Source organism: Blennius ocellaris, assembly GCF_963422515.1.
Source record: "Blennius ocellaris genome assembly, chromosome: 23".
Lineage (NCBI taxonomy): Eukaryota > Metazoa > Chordata > Actinopteri > Blenniiformes > Blenniidae > Blennius > Blennius ocellaris.
Genome location: NC_137672.1, coordinates 5,985,780 through 5,999,792, shown reverse-complemented (window position 1 = coordinate 5,999,792; position 14,013 = coordinate 5,985,780). Strand labels below are relative to the sequence as shown.

Below are 14,013 nucleotides of genomic sequence, written 5' to 3'. Positions count from 1 at the left end.
TTTGGAGAAACACTTTGAATGCCTTGTTGGACTTCTGACACCAATGTGAAATTGTTGACAAACTGTATAATATGTGATGAAACAAACACTTATGAGTACTCCATGCAGTATTGGACCCGATATCTGATACTCGTATCAGTATTTGAATATTCTTGATAAAGACAATATGATTTGCCGTTGGAAAGAAAGGTTGCAGTTCGTTTTTATCCAGATCGAATAAGCGATGCTGTGATAAAACTGCTTACGTCAGCGTTTTGTGCAGAGTTTTCGCGTCTGATGTCGGCCGTTTCTTTTCTGATTAAGAAGATTATTCGTACACGCTTAAGCGTTAATGAAGACTGTATCATGTAGCTGGATCACTCCGGAAGCGGAACCTACTCCGGAGGAGCATAGCACCGAATCACCCAGATCTCATCAGCCGACCTACGCGATAGAATTCATTCTACAGGGAGCTCCTCGTGGTATGACACTTCCAATGCAAACTGCACATTCTTGAGTTTTCTTGCACAATGACGACTAAACGTAGCCAAACTTTGAAGGTGAAAAGTGTTTTCCATGTCACTTCACAGTCATTTGCAGGCAATGTCCGCCATTTATCACCAACAACGGCGATTTTGCTGTGGAGGATGTACAATTCCTGCACGTGATGCTGCTACCGTTTCCTTGCTTGGCCAGCATCAAGTAAGACTGCTAATATATTTGAAAAAAGCAGCGTATAAACATGAGAGTATTGAACCAAGACTGCCTGGAAGAACTTAGCTCTCACATGAACCGACACCGCGACGGCACGGGAAACCGATGACAAGCAAGAAGTTAGAGAGATTCTTTAAGCTGATAGGAGTATAAAACGTATACCAGACAAGCTATTGTGGATTAAATGTATAAAAAAACAAACCCTAAATACTTTATGCTTTTCTTTGGTGGACAGTGTCTTCCTCAAGGACAATATAGTTTTCTGCTCCGAACTCATCCCATTGAGGCCGGTCCTGCAGGAACTGGAAAAGTCTCTTCTCCATGAGTGGAATTTGGATGAAACCCGTGCGTGAAAGTCTCCATAACTATACTTCACCGAACACAATGTCTCACTCAACTACTAACCACCACCATCAAACACATTGGAATTTACTTGAATCACTTTTAACCAAATTTTTCCTTCATAAATGGCCACATTCCCCAGATTGTTGTCGATCTACACAATAAACACATCTACTTTGTTAGAAAGTTGTATTTTTGCCTGTCCCGAGGTGGATGTCGCTGCAGCCTGACCGTCACTGACCACCTAACTGAATGGAACCCTGTGAAGAGCGTCAGGATTTGGCCTGCCAACCAAAACTGTGCAGTGACTGAAATAATGTGAGCATCTTTATGTTTAATGTTTCAGCATTTCTATTAGTCGCCCTGACCCACTCTGACATTAAACAATAGATAAATAATCTATATGCAAAACACTTTTGCTCATGTCCTTCCAACAGTGCAATGATAGAATGCAGATCTAACCTATTGCTCCCTCTGGTTCCGAAGTTCACGTGTTGGTAAAATGTGGGCGGTACTAATCTACTAAACTGTGTTTGATCTCCAGGGAGACACTGGCTGATGGCAGGGAGCGGTGTCGGAAAGCATCCAGCCTCGTGCAGTACCTCGAAGCTCTGTAAGTCCCACGGTTCTTTCTCTTCGCGTCGTCGTCACGTGTATTTAGTGATTCTTCAAACACGACTCAACAAAGAGCTCGATCTGAACACCGCTGGAACTGCAGGTCTGTGTTACCGTCTGACGTAATAACCAATGTACCTTCACAGTGAACGTAATGAACCCATGAGAGACCAAGGAGAAATCAGTCCTGACGTGGTAGTGAATCCATTTGATGGCTTTAAAAGTGAGTCTAATAATACCTTCAAGATAACTTATAGTATGATGTCATTGTAACTATGGCCTGGATATTATCGCCAAGGCAGAAAACTAAGTGTGAATATACACCAAGCAGCTAAAATATTATGACCTCTGACAAGTGGAGTGAATAACATTGATTTTGCTTAGCTTTAGTGCTTTATTGAGTTACTAGTGATTGAAGTCACAAACACAGCTCAGCAGAGAAAGTTAAAAGGGGTCAGATTATCCAAAATCCACTTCCTAAAGGTTTTCCAACAGTACTAATCGTCCCTGTACCTGGAAGTGTGTTGCTCCAACCAGCCAATCAGAAATCAAACCCTTTATAGTGTCATCCGGAGTTTTTGATGAGATTAGTATCGCCGTACGTAATGATGGAGGATCAGACAACATTTGTTGGTCACAGGAATCAATTGAAAAGCTAATATTAAAAAAGAAACATCCTTTCGCTGCGTAAAAATATTGACGCTAACTTCCAGGCTGTGTTGGCTCAGAACACGTCTGCTCAGCTCTGCCTCCTACGGTCAGGCGGCTGTACTGACTCTCACTTTTTGGCTTTTTCATGTCAGTTCCATGTTAGATTGGCAAGATTGAACTATTATGTCGACACACGGGTTACAATATCTTTTCTATGGGAAAGTGTCTACAAACATTACATCGGTGAACGGGAAATAAGCCTTTTCTGTGATTTTGATGGCGACATGAAATGATTTGCAGCACGTGCCAATTCTTGCATTTTTAAAACGATTGCCTCGACTCACCCGGCCCCAAATCCAGCGCAGCGGCAAGGGGCCCCATTAAGGAGGTTTCCACAATGTCATTGCAGTTTAAAGGAGTCTGTCATCTGTTTGTGTTCAGTTCATGTTGAAAAGTCTATCTTACAGACAAGCCAAAGTGTCTTCTCTGCGTGCCGATCGAAAACTGGAACCTCATTGAACAGAGTTCTTTCGAGTCCCTGGAGGTGAGCCTGCCGCTGCCCGGCTGCTCTGCCGTCGTTCAGTAAGTGTCTCGCCGCCGTGACGCAAAACTCCTCCACCCTCACTGTGAAGACTTTGCCCTGCAGTCTGGTCTCCTGCTCCACAGCGTCGCCCTGAAAGACGGAGGCGACTTCTGCGTGGACTCGACCCAGCCGAGGTTCAGGGACCTGCTGAAGAGGCTTGTGGCCGAAGTTTGAACTTCTTCCATCCCGTTCCGCTTTCATGCCTTAGTACCCAGTGCCGAATGGAACCAGAGCGCAGCCTCATGCTTCTCCTTTGCTTTTGTGACACAAGAATAAACTTTTTCCTTATGGACGGGTCCTATTTTGTTGATTTCAGGATTGCTTTTTACCTGTAATGATGCTTTAATGTTGTGTGTTTTTTTATACCCTAAACCATTTCACAATCATTCCACAAATTACCGATTGTATATTCTTATTAAGAATGTTTCTGACAACTAATTTACCTGTTAACTAAACAAAAAACATTAAACCACGAATAGTCGCTAAGCAACATGTAAAAAAAAAAAGTTTTAATAACAGGTGAGTCAGCATTTAATTCATCTATGTCACAAAACTACTAAGTTTAAGAATTGACATTTAAATGTATAGGCTAAAGAGAAAGAGGAATCGGTCAAACAAACAAACAAAACAAATAATAAAAAAAAGACAGTACCAAGAAAGTTACATTGAATATGGCTTCTTAGAAGGAATGGACAAGAATAGAGTTTAAAGAGAGTTTAAGGAAGAAACTGGATTTGACATGTCGTGTGTTATGAGGTCCCTTTCAGTTGGGAATCACTGCTCTCAGTCATCGATTAACGTCCTACTATTCAGACTCAAAGTCTTCACATCTTCAAGCTTTTGCTTTAAAAAAAAAAAAAAAAAAAAAGTCAGGTGGGAGCACTGCTTGTGAAATCACAATGTCTCTGGGTAAATGATATCAAACTCACCCAGACATGGAACAAAAAACAGGAAGTAAGTGCATCTAATGCAATTTCTGAAACGTTCGATCGTTTATTTTTCTTCCTTGACCATTGGGTATTTAAATGTACATTTTTACATGAAAGACAAGTGTTAAAGTAACAGAAGTGGTTATCCTAATCTCGTTCATTTCTCAGGAGCATTATCAATGGACTTCTGCTGCAGCAGTCTTTCCTCCAGGCGGTCTGAGGCGTCCATGATGTCCTCCAAGTCCCCCAGCAGGACCTTGTTTCCCAGCAGTCCTTGTTGCTCCTTCAGCCTCAGGTTGTCTCCCTGCAGCTCATCGCGGGTCTGTCTGATCCCCGTCAAGACGTGCCTCTTCTCGTCCAGTGTGGCCTCCAGCTCGGTCAGCCGGCCTCTCTTGGCCCGGACCTCCGTCTGGCAGAAGTCCAGCTTGGCCTTCACGTTGGTGAGACGCTGACGGTGGAACACAAGTCAGTCACGAAGGTCAAGGCGGGACTCTGAACTCTGCGCCAGAGAGACTGTTATGTAAGCCCGTCCATAATCCATCCATCCATCCATCCATGGTTCAATTATAATTGGTATTTAAACAGTCCTCCTCATCATGCTGCTCACATTATGACATCATGAGACTAAGATGACCACCAATAGTACTTCGCCATTTAAGGCCTCATGACAGACACTTTGTGATTATACTGTATGTGATTCCAACCAGTTTGTCTTTGTTTGGACAGATTCTTTACAACTGGCGGTGAGGAAGTTTGTACTGATGCACGTGCTCCGTGGGTTTTGGGCTACATCGTACGCCTTTATAACAAGTTACGAGTCACTGCTCAAAAAGAGACGGGTGAGTGTCGTGACTGACAATAAGAGCAGACAGGATTTAAAGTGTTTGACAAAAGTGTGTTGGTGCATCTCTCAAAGGTTTTGACAAATGTAGAGAAAGTACTTCACTGTGTTTCCATACAGAGAGTAGAGGTATACCAAAGGTTTTTTTTTTTCACTCTGTGTCACTAGTACTAGTATTGTGCAATAAAAACATGTGATCTGTGGTATGAACTTCAACGGACCTTTGACGGTGTGCTTGCGGTATCTGGCACTACGGTGTCTCTCGAGACGTTTGACTGGTTTGGGATTCTGAGGAGTTTATAGACCAACGTCAACGCCTTCAACTGGTCCTTCTTCAAACCGTTCCCCAGCATCCACTCCGTCATGACACCTCTGACCCTGCTGCCTTTTCTCTCCTTTTTCTTACTTCATTGATCCACTTTTCATTAATACTGACCACAGCAGACGAGGAACTCCCACTGGAGCGACAGTTTTTGGAGATTTTTCTAACCCGGTAGGGTCCATTGAGTTTAAATCTGGATGTTTGCTCTATAGAGTCTGGAGGAACTGACTTTCCACAACGTGGTCCATTACAGGAAGTCAGTCAGACTGAAAAGATGAACCCGTATCAGCCAACTACACCCGGACCCCACACTGATAACAAGTACGTTTTATGTCACCGCACATCTAAAAACCCAGTGGTTCTTTGATCTCGACAAAACCTGATCTTTTTGGTTTCCTTCAATGTTGTTGTTGATGTTTTTTTGAGGTACATATTCATTATTGAATGCTTTATGCGTGTCTTGCTAAACAGTCTTGTCACGTGTCACTTCTGTTAAGAGACCGAGACGTTTCTTCTTCACTAAACCTGGAAGCATCGGAGCTCACGACGGCCGGAGATGCTGTTACCCGGTTCAGGGTCAACCAGATTGGACGTCGGCCTGGAACTCGTGAGTCTGTCCTAAAGTTTGCCCCCTTTTCTTTTCCAAAAAATTGGATGAGAAGAAATTATTACTCAGCCGTTTGCTGCTTCATTGTACAGTGCACAGCTTGCATCACAATTAGCTTTTGACATTTTGTTGGATTCACGCCAGACAATGCAATTTTCTTTTCTCACTACAAGTTTGCTGCGTGGCTTATAGCAGAGTGAGGATTCCTTTCAGATACATTCGGGGCATCACAGTCCAATCAACAGGCGAGTGTCATATGAATGCTGTTATGTAAGTCCAATCTGAAATTAGACCCTTCCATTGTCACTATTTTGTGTTTGTTCATGTTTGATGAATTAATTTTAGACATCTAATATCATGAAATAACAGAAGCCCTCGTCTTGCTTTCTCTCTACAGATTTCAAACACATCACCAGAAAATTATCTGTGTTGATCCAAACGATGAATGGGTGCAGTTCTTAGTGAAACGGATTCAGAGGAGGATGAACCCCATTTCTACCCCGACCACCCAGCAAGGCACCCCTCTGCCAGTTAATGCATCAGCTTAGAAGTCGCAGTCATTGCTCAAAATGTGCACACATGACAAAGATGAATGCTTATCAAAGTAAAATTTGAGCTTTAGCATTCATATCATATGGAACTGAAAAATAACCTCGTAGATTCTTTAAAGCTTGTTGTTATCCGTGGTGTCTCTGCCTCTTTTTGCCTCTTGTATCCACATGTCAATAAATGCGGTCCAAATATTTCGAAATGTATCATTCTTTTTGAACATTTTGGGGCAAAGAGTAAAGGTTCAAACCTGCACTATTTTTTTTTAATAGTTCTATGCCAACATGCCGGTAGCACTGCATTATGTACTACTACTACTGTTGGGATCTGCAGGACCACAGAAAGTTTGTTCATTTTTTTGGTTAGAGACAATATTCATTTGTCATGAGAAACAGTCATGACATGAATTCTGACCCAGGAATGTGATTGACCATCACACCCAGTGGGGGTGGAGGGCCTTCTGCAGGACCTTCCTCCCCCCCTTTCTGCTCACAAGACTCTTCCCCCATGCAATCAGCCAGTCACTGATTGGTTGACGCTCTCAGGCTTTGACACCTCTGAATCCACACGTGGAACAAAGAGCCTGCAAAGCCAGGCTTCTTTCTCTCTTGAAAAGCAAACTCCAAGGAGGTGAGTTGCTGAAAGCAGCTCAACTCACCCAGTGTTAGCACACAGCTAACACAAGAGGCCGGCAACCAGAGGCCTTCACTCCTCAACTCATCTGCTGACCCGACCACGAGGGTCAGACCTTCCCCTGATCTAGAGACCAGCACCCAGCGTCTGCTCTCCAGGGAAACCAACCGGTTTCTCCAGGATGGGACCAGGGAAACAACACCTCACAGAACTTCTTTGTGTTTTCCTCAACAAGCAGGAAAACCATCACAGACCTGAGCGACCAGCTCCTCAGTCTGAACAAAGGGACAACCAGGAGCTGCAAAGAAGGACTCCTGAAACATCAACTCCATCTTCTTCTCCTCAGCCTGCAGAACCAGCAAACCACAGTTAGCAGGAGGTGCTAACTACAGGAGAAGACACCAGCTTCTCTCCAGCAGGTCAACAACTGAACTCCTTCAAGGAAGTGGCAACAACTGGGCATTACTCGAGATTAGTTAAACCTGATGCTATGCATAGAACTGTTTAACTTTCATGAAGATGTGTCGATTCTGTTACAGTGATTGAGTTCTTTTGATTATGATATTAGGAGCCGTTATCAACTTGTAAACCACTGTTAGCTCTGCCACAGACACAGGGTCTGCATGCTAATCTGCTTTAACTTGTTGACTCTCAATCCTACACATATCACATCAAAGACAACATCACACCATAACCCAACACCATCTGACGACTCCTGACGTTTTACAAGACAAATCGCAGTCACATAAACTCATTCTAGAAATGGTCCTTTAGCAGAGACACACCGGAAGCAGATGCTACGGCTAGCTTCTATTGTTCCATTGCTATCAGCACATGGTGGAGACCCAGGACAGACCTCCTGCTCTCTGACAACCTCCATTTGGAATGTAGTTTCTTGTGATCCGCCATCTTGTTTTGTAGTTCCATCACACGTCACACACACACACTCCCTCCAACTCTCTCTCTCTCTTTCTCTCTCCACACACACACATGCACCTACACACACCCAGCTGTATATAGGTAGTTAGAATCTGTGTTTTATTTGTTTTCATTGTTAATAAATATAATTTTTGGAATCATACTTGCTGTTTTATTAATGTGCACAAAGGTGAATGAAATGTCGACCTCTTCTGTGTCAAAAACTCCAAAATCCTTCAAGCTTGACTGTTAATTCTGGTCATTGTAATTAATTTAACTATTAATTCAAATTCCTGATTAACTGTTTAGTATATCTTATGAGACTGATATAACTGAATTGGCTATCATTTCCTGTTAAGACAGGTGGTGCTCCGAGGTATCTGATACAGATCAGATTAAATTTCAATAACATTATTAATAACTATCTTTGATAATTATTAATCATTATCGATAGCCAACCACAACATAAATAGTGATCCATATGAGGTAGTAAATCCCGACATAATGGTGCCACGTGTCCGGGCTACATAATGGTCCCAACACTACTAATGGTAGATTTACATGTTTTCATTGTTGGTTGGATGTATTTTTGGATGGGTGCTGGATAAATACAATACCATGATGATGAAAGTAGATGAAAGGCTTTGCCTCTCCTGACACGCTCGACACGGCGACACCGGGTTGGTTTCAGCCCAAGGCCTTAGAGGGAGGTTTATCGCACTCAGAGATACAAGAAGAGATCATCTGCTTCAGATTTCAAACGTCCTTCTTCCTTTGCTGCAGATTAGACATTTTCTGTAAACGTTAAGCACAGCTCATCCTCTGAATAAACAGCTCGTCCTCGAAGATAGACGTGTTTTCCATTCGATTCCACGATGATCGTCTTCTTCATCGGTCGTCTGCTTTTGTTGGCTTTTCTGCTTGGAGAGACAGTGGAGGGTAAGATCTCCTTTCTTCATATTCGATTCATCTTAATATTAAACACTTCAAACTACTTTTTATGTCATAATCATTTGTATAATATTTAAAAATCTTACATTTTTTATAATGTATTTAACCTTTTACCAAATTCAAATATTGCAACATTTTAAGGCTCATTTAAAAAACATTTTTTATACTTTTGTGACATTCCAGAGTTTAAAAAAACACAAATCAGTTATTAATATGTAACAAAAACAAAATTGAACAAAGTGACACTGTATTCCACAACTTAATGTTAAAAGGAAACTGAAAATAGGATGAAATTCTCACCTTTTATTCCCGTCATCTCATAACATAACGAGTGTCCCAAAACAATGTTGTTGTTTTTTTAATAAATCAGAATAACATTGTGTTTTGCAATTATTTTTCAGCATGTTCCAGTTATAGATTAAGGAGATTTTAAAAGCGAGAATGTGATGTTTGAATACCAATAATTAGTTTATTAAAAACTGTGGAGTCACTTTATATATTTTTTTTTTATTAAAATTTTTTTTTTAGTTTTTGGGGAATAATTACACATCGTTGTCACAACATGACTTCTTTAGACTTCTAATTTTGTCAAATATATTTGTGATTAAGTAGTATTGTTACTTGTGTTACATAAAAACTTTTATAAAACCCTTGAGCTGTTCATTAAACCAGGCGTTAGCATTAGCATTAGCATTGGCTTTAGTATTATCTGAAGCTGTTGTTTTCACTACACTGAGGAAATATTGTTTCTTTATTTGTTCTGGAATTGTTGGATCTCTTAGGAAACATTTTAGGAAGTTACAAGGGATTACCAAAGTATCTATTTATTCATAATCAACTGTAGGGTCACTGGTATGAAGGCAGGACTAACTGAGAGAAGAAGTTACTTTTTAATATAACCAACTCGTACCTGCAATCACTGACCTAAATAAAAGCAGGCTCTGAAAACATTAAGAAGCCGGAAGTGAAACAGACTCCAGCACATTCACCATTATTACTTTTCATTCAAGGTTAACTGAGGCTGTACATAAATACAGTCTCAATTAACCTTGAGTCAAAAATAACACGATTTCCCTGCAAGACTGTGCTGCTGGTGTCCACTACGATTGAAGAAATATAAACAATATGCACTACACACATCAGGGCACGGAGCAGCAATCAGACACAGCGTGAGCCTTCAAACAGAAAATGTGCATTCCAGATAATAACGATGGAAGATTCCACACTGTACATTTACAACAAATTGAGTGAACCGGTACGAGGAGACAAGACAGTTTAAAGAAGCTTCAATGTTTACGTCGTAGTGTTTTCTCTGTGCATGTGTCTTAATGTATTGTAAAAAAAGACCTCAAACCAAACCAAACAATTTCAATATTTATTCAGTGTTTATGCGTGTCCTTTTTAACACCGTTTTCAGTCAATCGTTGTCATGTAAATGGAGCCTTTTATCTATGTAGGTATGAACGGGAGGATTCAAACCAGCCCGGGAGATGACGACTCCGTGGAGTTTGGAGAGTTCTGCCTGCGATCTGCTGACAATTCTCTTTGGTCCGACACCGAACCTTCCACCCAGCCTTCTGCACACTTGGCTCAAACGACCCAACAGCCCAGCGAACGTCCCACTGAACAGCCATTCGAAGACCCCGTTGGAAATCCTACCGGAGACACCGTCGAAGATTCCACTGAACAGCCAGTCGAAGATTCCACTGAACAGCCAGTCGAAGATTCCACTGAACAGCCAGTCGAAGATTCTACTGAACAGCCAGTCGAAGATTCCACTGAACAGCCAGTCGAAGATTCCATTGAACAGCCCAGTGAATGGCCGTTCAAAGACCTCATCAAAGGGCCATTTGAAGACTTCATCGACAATCCATTCGGAGACATCATCGGCCATCCATTTGAAGACTATGTGTTGGAATAATTGTACATAAGTTATTACATTTATGCTTAATCCACATTCATGCCAAATCAGTTGAAGCGTTTCAGTCGCCGTGCAAAAAGCACGGCTCCCTTGCTGTTTAATCTTGTATTTTTAATACTTGCAAGAACACGCTGACCGAGACTGATAGACAGGAGACCAATGTCCTGTCTAAACTGCCACGCAGCAATGTCTCGTGCATATTGAATGTTCCGACTTGTGCTTGTCTAGTGATTTTCCACTACAGTGCTTTTCTTTCACCTTTCCTCCACCCCCCACCTTCGAACCCCTAATAAAAAGAGAGGAAGTGGATGAGAGTCTTCAGAATGGGTTGGAGGTTGTGGCTGAAGCACTCCCTATCCATTCTCCTCGCGAGTCAAAAGAAACGTACCCTTGTTGTCTTGTTCTTTCTTGCAGATTTAATAAATGTCTATAGCCTGAACCTGACACTTTGTCAAATGGCAATTAGATGACCTCATCCCCAATTCCACTGAAGTACCCATCAAACGGCACGTCCCATTTGACATAAAGCAAACCGCAATGTGGAATTCTTACACAAGTGTAAAGCCAACGAGAACGGACAATTCCCGACAAAGTGAGTCTTATGTCTTTACATCCTTGATTCCCGACTGCAGATTTATTTATTTATTTTTTGGCATCATGTTTATATCTTTACTATCTACATGTTGGACCATCTCAAGCCCACAACAGATGCCGCTGCACCAAGAGAAACACCAAGCATCCGAACAAATCCAGCGTGAGAAGCATCAGGACGTGGTACCGCAACGAAACCTGCCGCTCCACTCAGACCCTGTAAGTGTGTACAGACATTTAGGAAAGGCTGACTGAAGTGACTTCACTTTATTGGAGGGAAGAACTGAACCTTGACGTCAAACACCATCAGACTGTTTCTGATTTCAAGTCTATGTCAAGAGATCGTCAGTCGAAATTTTGAGCAGGAATCACAATAAAAAGAAACAATTACAGGATTTTGGTGCTAAATTTGACTTTAATCTAATTTGGATGATATCGAGTTAACCCTTTATTGGACCATATCTGGTAACTTAAACTAAAAACAATAGGTTATCTGAAAGAATATTGGAAATTGAAGTTGCTTATACAGGATTTCCAGAATGTATAATAACCATAATTACCATAAGCACCATTGTCTTTTGCCCGATTAACACCGCATTGGGTTTTAGGTATGTACTTTATACTCAACCAGGGCAAGTTACAGTAACTATTTTCTCAATGTATCCAAAAAAAAATCCTTTAAGCTAATTTTATAAGTAGTCGTATCTTTGTACTGCAACTCAAAACAAGGGATTGAACAATAAGTGTTTATTTGATACAAATCACATCTAATCAGATTTTATTCTCTTATTAAAAGGCTATGAAAAAAAAACCTAAAATACACAATAAAAATGAGGTAAAATTTCCTTTTATGTTTAATTAGTCTAAACAAAGATAAAGCCAACAATAGTTTATTACATGTATTTTGATGGCTAAATAAATCAATATATTGGTCCGACACCGAACCTTCCACCCAGCCTTCTGCAGACTTGGCTCAAACGACCCAACAGCCCAGCGAACGTCCCACTGAACGGCCATTCGAAGACCCCGTTGGAAATCCTACCGGAGACACCGTCGAAGATTCCACTGAACAGCCAGTCGAAGATTCTACTGAACAGCCAGTCGAAGATTCTACTGAACAGCCAGTCGAAGATTCCACTGAACAGCCAGTCGAAGATTCCATTGAACAGCCAGTCGAAGATTCCACTAAACAGCCCAGTGAATGGCCGTTCGAAGACCTCATCGACGATTCCACTGAAGTACCCATCCAACCGCACATCTCCAAAGAGTCCGTCCCACTTGACATAAAGCAACCTGCAATGTGGAATTCTTACACCAGTGTAAAGCCAACGAGAGCGGACAATTCCCGACAAAGTGAGTCTTATGTCTTTACATCCTACGAACAATACCATCATACTTGATTCCCGACTGCTATTTTTTTGGTATCATGTTAATATCTTGACTATCGACATGTTGGACCTTCTCAAGCCCACAACAGATGCCGCTGCACCAAGAGAAACACCAAGCATCCGAACAAATCCAGCGTGAGAAGCATCAGGACGTGGTACCGCAACGAAACCTGCTGCTCCACTCAGACCCTGTAAGTGTGTACAGACATTTAGGAAAGGCTGACTGAAGTGACTTCACTTTATTGGAGGGAAGAACTGAACCTTGACGTCAAACACCATCAGACTGTTTCTGATTTCAAGTCTATGTCAAGAGATCGTCAGTCTAAATTTTGAGCAGGAATCACAATAAAAAGAAACAATTATAGGATTTTGGTGCTAAATTCGACTTTAATCTAATTTGGATGATATCGAGTTAACCCTTTATTGGACCATATCTGGCAACTTAAACTAACAACAATAGGTTATTTGAAAGAATATTGGAAATTGAAGTTGCTTATACAGGATTTCCAGAATGTATAATAACCATAATTACCATAAGCACCATTGTCTTTTGCCCGATTAACACCGTATTGGGTGTTATGTATGTACTTTATACTCAACCAGGGCAAGTTACAGTAACTATTTTCTCAATGTATCCAAAAAAAATCCTTTAGGCTAATTTTATAAGTAGTCGTATCTTTGTACTGCAACTCAAAACAAGGGATTGAACTATAAGTGTTTATTTGACACAAATCACATATAATCAGATTTTATTCTCTCTTTAAAAGGCTATGAAAAAAACAGCCCTAAAATACACAACAAAAATGAGTTAAAATTTCCTTTTATGTTTAATTAGTGTAAACAACGACATGTTTATTACATGTATTTTGATGGCTAAATAATCAATACATAGATTTGCTTGGGATTTTTTTTAAACTCTCTTTTAAACTGTGTTATTTCAATATATGAACAACTTGAGAAGGTTCGCTTCCTGTGACTGTATCAGGGAGACGACGTTCTGACGCCGGATGGCAGAAGTGATCTGATTCTAATCTTTCTGTTCCAGTGCGACGCTGGCCGACGGCAGCACGGTTTGTGTCGGGTCAATCATATTTGTGCCATTTTTTGAGGCGCTTTACACGTAAGTGTCGACCAACATGGCAGTAATCTGTAATAAACATGTAAAATTGCACATTAACCCTTTGCTTTCCTATTAAATCCACATGCATAATATATAGACATTGATTGGACTATTTTATTCTATTGTATTTATGGGACTGATAAATACAAGGAATACACGGGTACTACTTTTTCGAAGGACCTTTAGCTTCTTGCGTTCAAACAGACGATTCAGAGGTTTTTCCCTTCATGACATCATGGCGGGAAATAACCAATCCCTCTGGTAGTGGATACTCACTTTGACCCTCCCACAGGGAGTAACTGTAACAACACATATGCCCAAACTAAGTAACATATTCAGACACATAATATTTTTAGCTG

At 41.1% G+C, this 14,013-nt stretch overlaps 1 protein-coding gene across 1 annotated transcript; it reads left to right on the top strand.

The window, feature by feature from the left end:
* Positions 1–422: 422 nt before the first annotated feature.
* Positions 423–3,176, top strand: LOC308146894 (uncharacterized protein). The gene is made up of 8 exons (XM_080518862.1): positions 423–461; positions 570–681; positions 929–1,038; positions 1,245–1,353; positions 1,580–1,648; positions 1,797–1,873; positions 2,769–2,883; positions 2,968–3,176. Exons 2-8 carry the CDS (start codon positions 647–649, stop codon positions 3,056–3,058), a joined length of 606 nt encoding a protein of 201 aa, XP_080374988.1. The 5' UTR covers positions 423–461; positions 570–646; the 3' UTR covers positions 3,059–3,176.
* Positions 3,177–14,013: the final 10,837 nt, after the last annotated feature.

Excerpts from the sequence above, each read along its gene's own strand:
- LOC308146894 (XM_080518862.1), top strand. The coding sequence starts at position 647 with ATGCTGCTACCGTTTCCTTGCTTGGCCAGCATCAA. Across the intron at positions 1,039-1,244 it reads GTGGAATTTGGATGAAACCC|GTGGATGTCGCTGCAGCCTG; the intron begins GTGCGTGAAAGT and ends GCCTGTCCCGAG. Across the intron at positions 2,884-2,967 it reads GGCTGCTCTGCCGTCGTTCA|CGTCGCCCTGAAAGACGGAG; the intron begins GTAAGTGTCTCG and ends CCTGCTCCACAG.